At 34.5% G+C, this 17,948-nt stretch overlaps 2 protein-coding genes and 1 non-coding gene across 4 annotated transcripts; 1 reads left to right on the forward strand and 2 right to left on the reverse strand.

Annotated features, from left to right (window-relative positions):
• Positions 1-1,178: 1,178 nt before the first annotated feature.
• Positions 1,179-4,960, reverse strand: LOC115440707 (ankyrin repeat domain-containing protein 27). Its single transcript, XM_030165124.2, has 2 exons — positions 4,854-4,960; positions 1,179-4,758 (listed from the first exon to the last, which is right to left on the reverse strand). The coding sequence occupies exons 1-2, from the start codon at positions 4,855-4,857 to the stop codon at positions 1,994-1,996; spliced, it is 2,769 nt and encodes a 922-aa protein (XP_030020984.1). The 5' UTR covers positions 4,858-4,960; the 3' UTR covers positions 1,179-1,993.
• A 1,923-nt stretch (positions 4,961-6,883) lies between these two features.
• LOC115440718 (acanthoscurrin-1) lies at positions 6,884-16,677 on the reverse strand. 2 transcript variants are annotated; one of them, XM_037437903.1, is made up of 3 exons: positions 16,558-16,677; positions 8,648-8,873; positions 6,884-7,412 (listed from the first exon to the last, which is right to left on the reverse strand). In XM_037437903.1, the coding sequence occupies exons 1-3, from the start codon at positions 16,564-16,566 to the stop codon at positions 7,108-7,110; spliced, it is 540 nt and encodes a 179-aa protein (XP_037293800.1). In that variant the 5' UTR covers positions 16,567-16,677; the 3' UTR covers positions 6,884-7,107. The 2 variants fall into 2 exon arrangements, with proteins under 2 accessions (XP_037293800.1, XP_030020999.1); XM_030165139.2 differs by lacking the exon at positions 16,558-16,677 and adding an exon at positions 10,589-10,635 and having other exon boundaries at positions 6,885-7,412.
• Positions 15,144-15,305, forward strand: LOC115440758. The gene has a single exon (XR_003938394.1). It is a non-coding gene; the product is annotated as a U1 spliceosomal RNA (small nuclear RNA).
• Positions 16,678-17,948: the final 1,271 nt, after the last annotated feature.

The raw sequence follows: 17,948 nt of genomic DNA on the forward strand, positions 1-17,948 counted from the left end.
AACAATATAACAACGTTACATACATGGCCAGGTAAGAATCATATACGGACCTAAGTAGGTAATCAGATAAAATTTTATATGAGTTAATAAAGCTCGATTTATAGTATCATTCAAATGAAGTAAGAATAACTTATTTTATACATGATAATTTATTATAATTTAATACATGTATGTAGTTATCATTTTTATCTTATTTGACATTGTGTAATATCAATTTGCAATTTCGTTATACATTATTACTTTTATGCATTTGAACTTAAAGAAAGTATTGTTATTTCAAATGTCTTTTTATAGCAAAATTTTCTTACTACAATTCTCAGACTACTAAACATAGTTAATTGTTATAGTTTTACTTAATGAAGTAAATTAGACTAACGATTATGAATTATTAGAAATGTTAATCGATTTGACAAGGTGATACCTACGAGAATTCGAATTAAGTATTTTACATTTTAATGTTCACCATATTGGTACACTTAGCTCAAAAGTTTGTACATTTTTATCATAAATATCAAATTAAATGGTACTAAAACACTAAACATTCGTTTTAATGGACCCTGCTTTGCTTTAGCCGCTTAAAATTCCTACATCTACATCATGGGTCTATAATTTTTGCCCTAGATAGATTGCTTCGCCTGAGGTGACCAGAAGCACTAGAAGTGTTTGAATAATTAATTAATTCCTTATATGAGCATTGAACTTCATAATGGTTAAAATTTTAAACCATGACATTATAAATAAAGTACAAAACGATGTCTGAATATTATTTTGAGTTTGTATGATTACACTGCAGTGTTTGTCGAATATTGACATCGAAGAGGTCGTGGCTTCGATTCCTGCCTCGATAAATGTATTTTAACGATCCGCAAATATTTGTTTCGTATTTGGGAATTGGAAGTGTACGCACCTCGTAACTTGTATCCGCGCTATATTTTTTACCTCTCCGGGCTCTGAGCTATTCAGTTTTACTTATAAACTTGTTTTAGGGTTAAGTATTACTTAAATAGCTGTCAAAAACATCACTGGTTTCTTAGTTTAAACCTTATTCAGAGGCAAGATGGCGGGTTTTGAGTTACAGCTAATCGAGTAAATTTGTGTTTTAACTTTGCATAGCTTTGCATTTTTATAAGTCTGAGTTGGTAAGGTTTCTGTCGAGTATTTTTATTAATGAAACGTAGTTACTAATAAAAATATTTAATGAATATCAAAACATAAAGGTCAGTTGATTCGAGTGATACAAGACAGTAACAAAAATATAGAAGTAATCAGTCTTATGTATTATGCATAACGTATTTTGTATGGCACGACAGATGAGTACAATGTAAACAAGAAAAGTATGGCAACAGGAAATAAACAATAATTTACGAGTACATACAATGTTTTAAAAACACTAAAACAATGGAATGTGCAATTACTGGCAGTGAACAAAAAATAAACCCTGTAACATAATTAAGTCTTACGAACTAAGTTGGTTGGTTAAAGCTATTAAATACTAATGGCGTCTACTTACTAATGATATTGTTAATAAAGTGTTGCATTCTCTTAGGATAATGAATCACAGTTAATGATTTTTGTCAATCAGATGCCATTTAATTATTGAATTGTATTCAGATTGGTTTTTACCTTATTACAATTTATGTTACTTTCTAATTCAATTTAGGCTAAATTGACTATTCTAAAGCTAAGTAAAAAAATATTTATGATGTGTTCCCAGTGATGATTAAATAAAACACGCCTTAATAACAAAAACAATATTGAACTATTTTTATGTTAATTTGACTTGGACTACATCGAAGTTATCTGTAGATTTTGCTCTTAGAACTGCGGTTTGATATACAAACATATATTCTACACAAACGCCGAGTGCCAGTAACCGACATAAAGGGAACACTGCGGCCGCTAAAAATAGCTCCAACTTTGTGTATCAATTCAGATTGATTCTAAAACGTAATTTAATATCGCGACTACAACAGCTACATTATAAAAAAGTAGTTCATGTCCTATTGGCGTATTTATCTATAAGATCTATGATAGTTAAGTGAACTTTTTCTTTAGCCAAAACTAACGCTGATTTCTCAGCGCCATTCAGTATAGATAAGTTTGGGTTGTAAGTGAGCAACATTTTTATGGCCCCTATGTTCCCCATATCGCTGGCGTCGTGCAAGGCAGTGTTTCCAGTTATATCTATAGCGTTAATATTGGCACCGTTGTCTAAAAGTACACGTATAACAACAGTCTTATTGTTAAGAGCTGCTAAATGCAATGGAGTCTGAAACTTCCTATTATAACAGTTTACGTTAGCTCTGTTGAGTATGAGGATACTACATAGCTCGTCTAAACCATAACGCGCTGCGTAATGAAGGGCAGTGAACCCGTTAGAATCGCAGAAATTGACGTCAAAGTCCGTACTCGATGCAGATTTCCTCTTACAGTCCGGACAACCGCAAAGCGGATGGCAGAGCGTGTTGTTTGGTAATTTTTCAACGTTTTTATATGCGGAGTAGTTAATACCCATATAAAAACAAGCCAGTTTGACGTCGCCGTACGAGATGGCCTTCAAAATTCGATCAATTAATTTCAAGTTCTCGACCGTTTTGGTTGCACTGTTCGGTTCAGTTTTCCTCAATGTAAATTTCTGCAATCTCGACACCAGAGAATCGTCCGATTTGCAATTCAAAGCTTTTACGTCCGTGCTTGTGATGTGTATGTATTCATACAAGCTCGGAGTACACGACTTTAGAACTTGTAATATCTTCAAGTTGTGAGCATAATCAAAGGCGGTTTTATTGTGACGGTTTTGTAATGATGGTTCGGCGCCATTTTCTATTAACAATCTCGCTATCCCTTCATACCCCCACTTAGAAGCGAGATGTAAGGGTGTGTTTCCACTCTCGTTCACGGCGTTAATGTTCATCTTTTTCCTACTATGTTCCGCAAAATATATAAGTGCTTTTACGCAGTTCAAGTGTCCATTGTTGACAGCCATGTGGAGTGGTGTGTTCTTATCAATGTTTGTCTGATTGATATTAGCGCCCGAGTGCAATAACAGCAACAGTGCGTTTTGATGTCCTCTAGATGACGCATAATGTAAAGCCGTGCATTCGTTGAGGTCTGTGGCATTAATGTCGGCACCCATGTCAAGGAGTGCTTCTACGATGGACGCCTTCCCGTGGATGCATGCCACATGAAGTGCCGTCAGGCCATGACTGTCCCTAGACCCAACAGTAGGGGATATCTTTAAGAGGTTCCTTGATATCTTGCATTTACATTTCTTGCAATTGCACAGTGGATGACAGAGTTTGTGATAAATCTCCATTTCACCTTCATCATCATCATCATCCTCATCATTTGACAGGTCATTGTCAAGAGTGATGCTGAGCGCACTGTTCTCATTCTGTTGAAGATTTTTAATATGTTTCTCATTCTTTTGTAATATAGCTTGCACTTGTTCACCATGATTTGCTTTTATGAGCTCAAATATGTATTCCAATGTTTCTTCTTTGCCATTTGTGTCAGTAGTAGATATAGATTCGGTAAGGCTGCTTTTTCTTTGGATCTGGCCTAATTTTTCCTCTGTAAGATTGCTATCATAGTAATATGACTCTGGGTCGGGTGGGCCAGCCAATGCACCAGACTGTATATGCTCTATCACAGCTTCCAGGGTAGTGATGAGGAAGGCACATTCATCACCATCACCTTTACCAATACTACTGAAGCGAAACTCTCTCATATAAGTGAGCTGACTGTACCAGTTAGGTAAACCAGACTTTATTACAAGAAACACAAAGACCGGCAACAAATCATCGGCTGTCAGTAAGACAATGTTATTACTCTCATCTGTTTTATTGATTGCATTTAAAGCTCTTTTCAAACATATAATCTTCTCCAAAACAGTGTTATAAGAATCAATTTTTGAAAGTATTTGTTTTGCTTTTGGCACTGCATGATACAATTCTCTTTTAATGTCAAGGTCTCTCAACTGAATGTCGCACATGTTTCTTATCTTCTTGTTTAGATGAGAGTCTTCGTAGGCACATGAAGTGCATATCGGTTTAAATATAGCATCAAACAGTAGATATTGCATGTAACTTTCTACTGCCAATTTTATGTTTTCCAAAACTTGTTTGCATGACTTGGATTTGTCCCTTAATCTTCTGTTTTGTAGTGCAAATTGCAGACACTGTGTATATAACTCACTGACAGTGTCCCTAAGTGACCCTATAGCTATCGGCAATGTTGTATGTTTCTTTATGAACGCCTGGACACTTTGTTCAATCTGATCAAGGACTTGGCGACCAGCCGCCTGAGTCCACAGCAGATCTATGCAGTCATTGATACTTGTCAAATACTCTTTAGAGACAGTGTTCTCACCCCCCGCAGTTGTGGGTTCCAGTTGTGTTTCTATGCACCACACTTTGTATTTAATGAAGTCTTCTGTGTAAAATGTCTCCTCAAACAGGATGTGGCTTTGCAGAGGCAGTCCCTTGGACACTTCAAGTGTGATGACCTTGTTTGTGACTGTCACTTGTTTCTCAGTGAGCGTGCTGTAGTGGGTCTCCGGTAGTTCGTCGCTCGGGACTAATATGTGGGCGCAGAAGTCCTCGACAGTGAAAACTCGACTGGTCAAGCTTCCGATACGCGGCACACATATAACCCAAGACTGTGATATGCAGTGTTGAAATATATTAGCATATTCGTTTTTTAATTCGACAAAAAATGGATTGTCGGATATTATCTCGTCGTAACTCCCATCCATCTCTGTAAAGGAATGGAACGATACTTGCACATTGAAGAAAAGTTTAGGGCATATTTATAATCACTTAAATTTGTGTATGTTAATAAAAATAACTTACCCATTAAATTTTTAGTAATAAAACCTCACACAAATACAAGTTCACACAACTGACAGCTGCGGCGCACTGACACTTCTGTCAATTGTCACTGTCACTTTGTTTTCAACCTTGAGGTTTTTAATTGCTTTTTAATATGAGACAGATCATCTTTTGAGCCATATCTTGCAGTATTTTATTAGGTTTATAAAAACGAATAAATAAAATACTAAACTTTACTGTATTTTTAACTGACTTCAAAAAAGGAGCAGGTTCTCAAGTCGACTGTGTTTTTATTTTATTTTCGGATTTGTTACGCGATTACTCCGCTAATTGTGCACCGATTTTCAAAAATCTTTTTTCCTTCGAAAGGAGATACTTCTGAAGTGGTCCTATAGTCACCAAGTCAGGATCTGATGATTGGGTCCTGGAGAAATGGAGGGCAACCCTCCAATATAGGCCCACACATCGTTTTTCGTAAATTTTATGAAGTAACTTAAGAACTTGCGTATGGTGAACATTATTTTATGTAGCCGAGCTGATGATGGAAGATACAGCCCCTTAACAGTAAAGAGTTACTCAATGAGGCATCGACTGATTTAGCAAATTCTTTTAATGTTTGAAAGGGCGTTAACCATTTGGTCTCATAATTAATAAAAACACACAAAAGCAAAAAATAAAAACATTTTAATAAAAAAATCAATCCGCCTTCAAAAACCACTAAAAACCAAAAATAAAATTAACATTACATTTATTATAATACACTGGTTACCAATTTTGAAGTCGGTGCCTATAACCAGTATATAGGTAATACTAGCTTTTGCTCGCGGCTTCGCCCGCGTTATAAAGTTTTTCAGGCTAAAGTTTTCCATTATAAAAGTAGTAGTTTCCCGGGAGCCTATGTTCTTCCCAGGGTTTCAAACTGTCTCCATACCAAATTTTATCTTAATACGTTGGGTAGTTTTTGAGTTTAAGACGTTCAGGCAAACGGATGCAGCGGGGGACTTCGTTTTATAATAATTTTTTTTAGAACTTTTTAAGAGGAATAATCCCGACATACTTCATTGTTGCATAACTTTAACCGTTTACGCAGCGCACGCAACGGAAGCTCTCAAAACTAATAAATTATCCCCGTATTTGTAACATGTTTCATTACTGCTCCGTTCCTATTGGTCATAGCGTGATGATATACAGCCTATAGCACCCCACAAATAAAGGGCTATCCAACACAAAACGAATTTTTCAGTTCAAACTGGTAGTTCCTAAGATTAGCCATTACTGCTGCGCTCCTATTGGTCATAGCGTGATGATATATAACTTAGAGCACTCCACGAACAAAGGGCTATCCAACGCAAAAAGAATTTTTCAGTTTGGACCGGTAGTTCCAGAGATTAGCCATTGCTGCTCCGCTCCTATTGGGTATAGCGTGATGATATATAGCCTATAGCAATCCACAAATAAAGGGCTATCCAACGCAAAAGAATTATTCAGTTTGGACCGATAGTTCCTAAGATTAGTAAACAAATATAATGAGAAAGCTTCGAACTGCTAAGCTATCGGGAGTTACACGTGTCATTGTGAGTCAACCATAAAAGATAGACATATGCTGTCGTGGGATATTTTTTACATAATTTTAAGGAGAACATTTCCGTCATACATGATTTCTATGTAGCTTTAACCATTAAGGTTGCACACGCGACGGAAGCTTAAAAATGGAGTAACTTCTCCCGTTTTCCCAACATTACCCTTCACTGCTCTGCTCCTATTAATTGTAGCGTGATGAAAAGTATACTATAACCAGCACAGAAGTATGACAAATAATTGTACCAAGTTTCGTTAAAATCCGTCGAGTAGTTTTTGTTTCTATAACGGTTATACAGACAGACAGACAGACAGACAGACAGACAAAAATTTTACTAATTGCATTTTTGGCATCAATATCGATCCCTAATCACCCCCTGATAGTTATTTTGGAAATATATTTCATGTACAGAATTGACCTCTCTACAGATTTATTATAAGTATAGATTAAATTATTTTCTGCTTTTAAGTGGTTTTTGAAGGCGGTTTATTATGTTTTTGTGTTCAACAAATAAATTGAGTTTTAAACTGGTTAAGTTTTCAACGGTGTGGCACATAAGTTTATTTTTTACTCCGGGCGGTATACATTGTTTTGTTATTTATAAAATTTAAAAATTAAAACAATTTTATCATACATAAATATTTTATTTTTTCATCAACGTAACAATTTTATAAATAATAATAAGTATTATAATCCTTATCTTATACCGCCTCGTCCGCCTCCAAATCCACCTCCTCTGCCTCCGAAACCACCTCCTCTGCTTCCAAAACCACGTCCACCAAATCCCCTGCCGCCAAATCCCCTGCCACCAAATCCGCCGCCGAATCCCCTGCCACCAAATCCGCCGCCGAATCCCCTGCCACCAAATCCGCCGCCGAATCCCCTGCCACCAAATCCGCCACCGAATCCCCTGCCACCGAATCCTCTTCCGCCAAATCCTCTACCAAACCCGATTCCGCCAAAACCAATACCTCCACCAACGATTATTGGAATGGGTGGATCTGGAATAGGTTATAAAAAAAAAATGATTTAGAATGCCAGATGTGTGTGCTTTGGATTTTGAACCTGTGGACATTTGTCTAGACGGCGCTTTTTATTTTATAATATTTATTTAATAGTTACAACTGAGCTAGTGTACACCGGAAGAGTATAATAATCAATATTTTAATATAATATTTGTGTCAAGTACATTCTAAATTAATTAATACGAATAAATTATAATGACATATTGCGCAATATTTTTATTGTTTATAATACTCTGCATTATGCATACAGGATCTAAAAAAGGCGTTAAATAATTATTGTCGTTTCTTATTACAGTTTCTCTTGACTCGAATAACAATGATTCATGTTTATTTGACCATTGTTGTTTGTCACACTAATCAAAAATTCGGACTGTTTATTTAGAGTTAGCGCTAGTATTTTCGGTATAGTGTTCATTCTAGCTATTGCGTGCAATTTACGACGCTGGCCTCAACGGCTTTTGTAATTACCAAATGAGTTATAGCAAAAGGAGATACCGAACAAGGTACTATCTACCTCACCGATAAACATTATTTAGCGTTTTAGGATTTAGTCAAAACCACCGTTATAATGCTTTCATAAGAAGAAAAATTAAAGATGAAAGATAATACTCATTAATTATTAAAATATATTGTTTGTGGATGTCATGCCATGAGATCTGCCACGTAAAGCTAGTAGCTGTTAGCCTGGTGTGATCGCAGACTAATAATTTTATGTTGTTAGTACTCGTTGGATACTCGCTAATCGACTTAGGTGCACCTTTGAGACATCTCTTTTATCATTTTGTCAATGACAGAATATTATTGTTGATCTATTTGTCTACACTTACATAAGTTAAGAGTCGTTTATCACCAGATAAACGATTATTTAACTATGTAGGTACCAACCTACATATTTAAATACTATCTAACCAGAGAAATTGGTACTACTAAGTTTAGTTATCCAAATAAACTATTAACCTATCAAAATAGTCCCTCGTCTTTTTTCTTTTTGGGATAGGTTAGTAATTGTTTCTTCTAAAACAAAAACTCGCCCTGTGTTTTATAATTCTGAATCTTTTGTAATAGTTTAAATGAGTAATATCATGTAACGCAGCAACAGATCGATGTATTTTTTTACATTTAAACTCCTTTTTATTTCTACTAAACATTCACGCAGGTCGAGTCGCTTCCGAAGGCTACTGTGAGCTAAATAAAATTAAAATTATACTTACATCTTCTATAATAATAAGGATAGTAACGTTTCACTCTTGACAAGACTTCGTCTGCCATCTTGTCGCTGTTGTTGACATCTTCAATTTCATTTTTATCTACTATTAATGTCGCTAATGGATTTGATTCTGTATGTGACATGGCTGACGGTTTATCCGTCGATCCACTTGTGGAAGATATTTCCTGAATTCCCAACAGGAAAACGAAACACGCGTACGTGATAATATTCTGAAATGTTACATTTTGTTTAATTCTATTGGGTCGATATAAAATCCTTGTAGAAATCTTTCAGGATTTAGTATGCTGATACATTAAGTCCTAGATTAATCTATTATTAATCCAATGGATTAAGTAATATAATATACAAGCGACCCGCCCCGGCTTCGCACGGGTGCAATGCTGACGATTTAATGGATGTTATTATTATACATATAAACCTTCCTCTTGAATCACTCTATCTATTAAAAAAACCGCATCAAAATCCGTTGCGTAGTTTTAAAGATTTAAGCACACATAGGGACAGAGAAAGCGACTTTGTTTTATACTATGTAGTGAAGCAGTAGGTGAGGCTCGTACTGGATCGGTAGTGGGGAGTTCGAGAGAGGGCCTACGTCATGTACACAGCAGTGATACGCGAAACCCCATTTTATCTAGGAAAGGATTCTCTATCTAAAACCAACCCAACTAATCTACTAGCTAAACATTTTAATGGGCTACTAAACCAAATTTTGTATTTATTATCCTTATCTTAAAATGGACGCCGGACGGACCGGTTAATCTATTTGTAGGATATCTTTTCTATTTTACATTTTTATAGTTCAGCTACGTGTATGTGATTACGTCTTAATATAGACTCTTAAATTTTTAAGTATAAAATTCTCAAAACAATATGTAAAGTTTTAATGATATCTGATAAATTAATGTTTGGTTTCAACTACTAGTACCTTATCTTTTTATATGGGTCACAAACACGTTTTAGTTATAATACCTGGGGACCTGGCGGACCTACTTAAGTATTTAAATACGTAATAAAATTTAGGGTTTTATTTATTTGGATAAAAGTATTTACTGAATGATTTTATCTATACCTATAAGGTCAGTATAGAACTCAAGAGATTTTGAGAACACCTTTAAGTATATTTTTTTAAGTCAAATAGGCCATTTGAAATCCAAAATCCATCCAATCAAAGGCCAAAATCTAGTAGGCCGCAGGTTGAGTATATTCTAGTTTAAACTATTTGCCAATAACAACAATGTTGGATAATGAGGAATTCCATCAAAACTGATAATAATTATAATTAAATTTCAAATGTACAATGAGCAAACATTCATTACCTACATCGTCGGGCTAAAATAGCCCGTGGGTATTTACTGGTTTGGTATCTAAATTATATTTGTATGAAATATTGATATATCAGCGCTGTATCATATATTGTCCCACTGCTGGGCGCGGGCCTCCTATGCTACTGAGCGGGATAAAGTTCTTAGTCCGCCACGCGGGCCTAGTGCGCATTGGTAGACTTCACATACCCTCAAAATTCTATAGAGAATTTCGCGGGTGTGCAGGTTTCCTCAAGATGTTTTCCTTCACCGTTAAAGCAAGCCATAATTTACAAAGAATCGTACAGACATGATTTTAGAAAAGTTAGATGTTTTTGCCCTTGGGTTTTGAACCTGCGGACATTCGTCTCAGCAGTCCGTTCCACAACCAACTAGATTATCGCCACTGCGCCGAAACTAAGTAAATAATGCTATGACTACATAATTATTTCACTAGCTTCACCGCCTAAGCAAACAGCCAGTCGATTAATAAAATTAAATTCGATCCAATTAACCAAACGTCAATGAATAACAATGTTTTGTTATTATTTTTAATTGTTCACTATGCAATATAATACAATCTTTTAACTTATTATTAATAATATTATCAAAAAACAACTCACAATGTATTCCATATTTGTTCACAAATCAAATGTAGCTGAAAATACTTACACGTAGTTTATATTAAGTTTGCGCAGAACTCGCTAAGTGACGTTTCACTCATATATAATAATTCATTCAAATGAGATATACAAACAATTGATATGGGATTTTTTTGGTTTTCTCCCGTATTTGTATAAATGTAAATAATAGTCAGATAATTTTGTCCGACTGTACTGGGATGGTATAATTATAGAATAAAAAACAAAGAAGTTGGCTATGAATATTCAATTTTACTTAAATTATCAACCTTTTAGTTCCAATTCATTGATAGCAATGGAACTGGCTGCATGACTAACTTGCTTGCAAATCATCGCAAAGTATACTTAAATCCACTTTAACCAAGTATTTTAAATTTTGACTGCTTGTATGTTGAGAATTCGTCTCGTATAATTTTGTTATGTTTATATGTAACGCAATGCTGCTAAATAGTTACACCAATAATCCTCACTTAGCTATAATATACCATTGAGAAGGCGATCTAGGAATTCCAAAACGTGTTTACCTGGCGGTGACAAATAAGTATATATAAATACACGTATTGATATTACAAGTTTGCAAAGAAGGTAGAAGAAATTGTATTGTAAGGATTCTTCATTAAATTTCATTAGATTAGTTACAGCCCTGGTATTAAGTACTAAGTACTATTAATTCTCCCCTAATCTGTAACTACAGTTTACATACTAATTGATGATTTAATTTTGTAGCTATACACGTGTAAATGATAGTTATAAAGCATATAGAGATTTACATTCGGCGTCTAATAAGTATTTGGGTACATTAGTTACTATAACGCGAAATACAGAACATAATATATTTAACTGCCTCCGTGGCGCAGCGGGTAATTTGTTGAGAGGGTTGAGTTATTTTGTGATCTGAAAATATTTTGTGTTGTTTTAATTTGTTTTATTTCACAATGTAATTTTCAAAAAAAATTACTTAGGTACTATTGTTCAAAATGCTTTTAATTATAATAATTTAATTGATGAAAACCTTTATCATAACATTTTCATTAAACTTAAATAATGCGTTAAGTTTGTACACACTACCTGTATCCTATAATCCTAAAAAATAATTTACTAACGTTTTATTTGCACGAGAATAGTTATTATTAATTTTTATAATTTTTTTACATACTTATAGTTTTGTAAGTTTGGATGTAGAAGGTAAACTTTAATTGGTGGTTAGATTAATCAGATATAATAGTTTAGAAAGTTACATTATCTCTGTGGGATTAAATATATTCTATTTCACGAGAACAATAACAGGAATGAACCATTATGCGGGCGGAGCTACGAACAAAAGCTAGTTATAAACGCTTTGGTCAGCTCTTACGAGTCCTTCGTGTATAATAAGGCCCCTCACGTCCCTGTTTTCTGGTTAAATAAATGTCTCTTCAGGCATGTGTGGCACATTCGTGTCGCCAAATAAGAAATAACCATATTTTCAAGGTCCGCAACGGGACTTCTGTTTATGTGATTCGTAAAAACGAAATCTACGTAACTCACTGCAAAATGGTCGCTGAATTACGTAATTGGCTTTCGTATTATGCCGCGACTTTTTCATAGCTTTGTTCTAGTTTCCCCTGCGTGATGTCTTTGTCCAAACCTCTAAAGCCGCAACATCCAAACATCCACCATCTTCGCATTTACAATGTTAGTAGAATAACATTTGAATTTCAAATAGTGAAAATCTATCTAGAAATTCAGGACATTTAACACCATCCAAGTTGTCCTGCACTACTGCATACACTCACTGGTTAATGAACCAACAATACAGCACGTTCCAGCAAAAATATACAGCGATAGTGTGATAATAAAGGCTAATAATAAAGAGTGCTGACGTGCGTGCCCTGTCGACGTATAAATATTTCATCGCATGCGAGCCTGAATATGAAGAAGTTAATTTAAATTCTGGCTCGTCTGCGGCGGTCGAACGCTTGCGGTTATACCACTTTTTATTTCCACGTTTTTTTCCCCCACTTCCTTTCAAAATGCAGAAGTGGACGCGGCTTTTATTATTGAAGTTTGCGAGGAATGATTTTTGTAGCGCCCCTTGAGTGAGCGTTATTTATTCATGAAATTGTTGATTCTGTTTGTCTGTTCCCCATTGTGACGAGCGACACGAGTGTCGGATATTGTTATAATTTCTTCGGGGTGAGACCCTTCTTTGATACTCTGTACGTGTTGGTAAGTGGTATTCATTTTAAAGCAACGGCATGGTGATACTTCAACTTTCTTTGCAATTCCTCGCGAGTTGAAATATTAAAAAAACAAGGAATTGAAATTTGTATGTCGTTTATTTATGTAGTTAAAAGGTAAATAAATAATTTAAAGATGCCCTTTTTGTAGCGGAATAAAATGATCATGATCCTAATAAAAATAAAAATTGTTTTAGTACGGGTTTGTAGAGCGAAAAAAATATATAATTTGACAAAACATAGCTCTACTTGTATATATCTGTTAGTTATAAAAGACCATGAAAGCAAGCGTAAGATGAATTCAAAATGAAATAAATACAAACATCAAATATAAAAACTCTATATTTTGAAATTAGAGCGAATGGCGGTTGTGATTTTGGGCATGTAATGTACCGCAAATTGGAATATTAAATTGCATTTGCGAGGAACTGGTTCTATAGGTAATTTGATTGGATAAATTGTGGTTACGCGATCAGGTTAATTAATAATTACAGTGGAAACAGATAAAAGTGTAAACATTAGGCGTATTTTTTTAAAAGCAAACATGCAACGTCCTTTAATTGTTTCTTTTATAGGAATTATTTCTAATGTGAGCTATTTATTCTCTTTGCCTATTTTTATCTTTAATGTATGTTTTTGTAATTTAGAAATTAATTAAATAATATATTTCTGTAGTGTGCCGTATTTTATACTAGTCTTTGTTCGTGGCATCGCCTGCTTGAAAAACCTTTCCTGCGAGAAAAGTCCCTAAAACACCTAACGATTTCAAAAATCGTCAATTTTAAATACGTCCATTATGTCTCATGCGAGTTAATTACCGGAAGCAAAAGTAGCCTATGTGTTAATTTAGGACATGGTCTACCCGTGTACTAAATTTCATCCAAATCTATTGAGTTGTTTCTACGTTTCCATCTAAAAAACATCTAACAATTTTCACCAACTTAGGCATTTATAATATTAGAAAGCATTATAAGAGAATTTTCATTGTTAATTAGTTTCCGAAACCAATCACAGATTACAGCGAACCACAACACTTTTTATTTATAAGACCGTGTCATTCGATTTTAAAGTGAAAAAATTTGCTGGGACTTTCCGATTTATGAGGCGTTGATTGCTATTGGGTTGAACGCAAAGGCGATAATTGCTTTTGACTTTTCATTACTCGCGAATAACTTCATAGATTACATCAGGGATTTCATTAGAACTGAGGAAACGATGTCCGCGGTACAACCAAGTACTAGCTTATACTCATGCCAGAGTAATTTGATGGAAATATTTTTTTTATAAATGTTTATGCAACGAATGTTATACTGTCTTACTTACAAAAATTTCGCAAAGCTATGCTTAGTTAAAACACAAATATACTCGATCAGCTGTAAGTCAAAACCCACCATCTTGCCTCTTAATAAGGTTTAAACTAGGAAACGAGTGATATTTTTGACAGCTATTTAAGCAAATCTTAACCACCTCTTAACAACAACAAGTTTATAAGTAAGACTGATAATGTATATCATTTCCTTCTTTGTATATGTAAAATGCTGTAAAGATGTTTGTTAGAAATAATACAAAAATGGTATACAATCTGTATAAAATTTTAATGCCAAATTCTGGAGTAACGTTTTTAGTTTATTAACATGGAACAATAAAAGTAAATGTATTAAAAATTAAATAAAATCATGATTAATATTGGTAAAAAATTAAAGCTTTTTTGAACTTTTAAAGGTTATTATACAATATAGTAGCATTAAAGCGTAATAAACATACACGTATTAACATAAATGAATTAGATAATTACCCAATATAATGTAAACTCGTTAAATTGCGAGTTGCTAATACGTTAAAACTGTTATCGGATATGATTAAAATTAGCGAATATAATTTTACGGTATATACTAAAATTAATGTAGAGTTAATTTACCAAAAAATATAGAGACATTTAGTATTATATTTTTTGCTTGCTTAGTTCGATAACATTGAATTTGGACTGTTGATTTGGAGTTACAAGTTTCGTCTTCTTCGTCGAGAAACACTTTATTTAGGTTATGTAGCACCATTTTAGTAATACAACACAGATCGCCAAGGGATAATATAAAATATGGGATAATATAAAACTAATATGTACTGTTATTGCCAAATAAATGTTAATGACCGATGTATTTATATTATGCGAGCGGGCCCCTAGCACAACTTATTCACATGGACGAGTTAATTTCAACATTTGCCGTAAGATGGCGCTAATCATTTGAAACGTTTTCTTACATCGCGATGTCAAGATTCTCCGCAGTTTATAGACTACTCGTAAGCGACTTACTGAAATCATACTTACCTGGCGTAGGGGACACCGTGATCAACTAGGCGGTTCCCCCAGGACGAGGCCTGGCCATTGCACTGCGGTCGGGTTGACCCCTGCGATTACCCCTAATGTGGGTAACTCGGGCGCGTAATTTTTGGTAGTGGGGACTGCGTTCGCGCCGTCCCCCCATTAAGACTTAGAAAATTTGAAATAGACACTGCTGTCTAAACTTCTAAACGAATTTGTCCATAGTATGTTATTTTGCAACATGGCGTCGTGTTCATGCTTATTATAAATGATTTTTGGAGCGCGGCTATTTATAACTACTGAACATCATACGTCATGTCTGAATTTGTTTTAATAATTATAATCGGATAAACAATAAACAAGTATTGTAAAAAAAATCCAGTTGTCCATTAGCCTATCATAGCCCGGAAATTGAGGACGTGGTAGCTTATTTTCGTTATGATTACGAATAAAAGCTGACAGAGCCCTTTCCATTAGCATGGTAGAGAGCGGTCAATAACCCATACCATAAATTTTACACAAAACTGTTATCTATCTTATCTTACATTCTAAACATACATTAAGAATACATACAACCTCGTCATTTTGCAATCACTTGTATAGGTTGTACTATCTAGCCACAGTATCTCGTAGATTATTATATAGTACAAACATCATTCGATAGAGATGCTGAATGCATTTAAAAAAATATATGTTATTTATTTATTTCACTCATTTGAAGCCACTAAAAAGTATTGGCAGACTCTACCATGAATTTGATGTCTACTTGAACGATTTTATTCCTTCATATCATTATTTATCCTTCATAATTTATTAACCTAACTTAGTAACCAGCACATTTCTCTATTATTCAAGAGTAAACGCCCAAATGAGCACATTGTAAGAGCCTTTTTAGGTTCACCGTAGATCACACCCTTACCGGCAACAATACAACGTTTTAGCCAAGTGTCTCTTGTAGCGTGCAGTGAATAGCCGCCATTAGAGCCACGTTGAATGCTGTTTCCGCGATACCACAATACGCTCGGAGAAATTATACACGACTTACCAGATTTAAATGAAAAACTATGCGTGCAAATACGGCTATGGAAATTGTGTGTGAGAGCATGTGTTGCGTTGCTAGTGAAAAAGCGTTGAACATTTTGAGGCGATTTTAAATTCATTTACATTTATGAGTTTTATTGTTAGTCAATGTTCCAACATGCCGACATTTTAAGGCTAAATGCGATTACTTAGTTACAGGACGCGTCTTATTTAGGTCTAAGTTAAAGATTGAAAGCTCTTTGATTGTTAGTAAAACATTATTTATATTCTACAAAATAAAAGCATAGTTATGGCTTCATGGACTTAAAACTTTATAATAATGAAAAATAAAATCTATGAGAATGTGAAAGTAAATTTACATGCAACTCTACCTTCAGCATAAAACAGAGCAACACATAAACATTCGATGTAAACGCCTGAAACTAAATTTAAAAGCCATAAACAAAAGTAGAAATGCACAATAATATTGTGGTAAATGTGCCACAACACAATGGTTTCTACAAGGAAATGGTACTTTGAACGGCGGTGTTTGTGACAAAGGGCTCTCGGCAGCGGCGCCGCGCTAAACTGACGCCTGAAGAATTGTTCGCCTTGTGGAACCATGAAATATTTAGCGCTCTGCCGTGTTGATTTTTCATACATTTTTTATGAACGTTTTAATATATATTGCGCATTTCCGGTGTACTTTTAATGTAAACTCGATGAATGTTAAGTGTTTTAATCATTCGTACTTATTCCTCATCAATACATGTACATATTATAAAACAAAGTCTCCTTTTCTGTCTGTCGGTATGTTATCGATTTTATTAAAATCTACTGAACGGATTATTATGCAATTTGGTATAGAGATAGTTTAAGACACTGGGAAGGTTATATTTTTTTTTCTCGGGGAAATATACAGTGGGACTTTTAGCCCGGAAAACTCCTTCACGCTACGAGCAAAAACTGGTAAATTTGGGTTCTAGTTAATCAATTATATGTTATAGTTATGCTCTTTATTTTGTTAAAAAAAGGTATTTAAAACTTACGACTAAGAAAAGATTTTTTTGAGTTTTATATCACGTGTAGAGGACATTGCATTTATATTTTTAAAATTTATAACAAATCCTTACCCTTCTCGTTTACAACAAAAAAAAATGAGTAAATATTAAACATATTTTACAAAAGTGTTCATTGCGCACTTCTGTAATTATAAATAATTAAGAAAATATATTTTTACATCACCAACTATTAGGCTCAATATTAACAAACCTGACGATTGTATACAAATATTCAACAGCAGATTGAAATAACTACAAAGTTTAATCAGTATCCGAAATAGTCTAAAAGAACTAAATACTAAAGTAGGGCACGCGGTCGCCGGAGTTTAAAAGGCGTAGAAAAACATCACGTTAAAAGCAAAACCGACGCTACATTTTTATCGTACTAGGTTTAGCTTCTGGCTGCGTTTGATTGCTGGTTCAGTTTCTAAGGAGGTGAACTATTGATATAGTTGACCTCTTTGGTAATGACGTATTGTGTGCAGGGGCTTTGTTCTCTGCTACGTTATTTTGACAGTGCATAACAAGTACGTAACGCGCCGTGTCATGACAATAGAACTTGACATACAGTATTCCACGCAAATTTCATGAAATTAACGTAACATGGCCGTCGTAAGAGTTTACATTGCGATACAGACTGAATTCAATATTACTCGAATTTTCCCTAGATTACATTGCTTGTTCTGTTTAAATTTTTTTAGCGTCAGTTACCAGTCTGATAG

The sequence above is a fragment of the Manduca sexta genome, chromosome 12, assembly GCF_014839805.1.
Source record: "Manduca sexta isolate Smith_Timp_Sample1 chromosome 12, JHU_Msex_v1.0, whole genome shotgun sequence".
Taxonomy (NCBI): Eukaryota; Metazoa; Arthropoda; class Insecta; order Lepidoptera; family Sphingidae; genus Manduca; species Manduca sexta.

Bases quoted from the DNA above. Each gene is read 5' to 3' on its own strand.
- LOC115440718 (XM_030165139.2), bottom strand. The intron at 7,413-8,647 runs GTAAGTATAATT...AACCTATTCCAG, and splicing joins TCCTTATTATTATAGAAGAT to ATCCACCCATTCCAATAATC.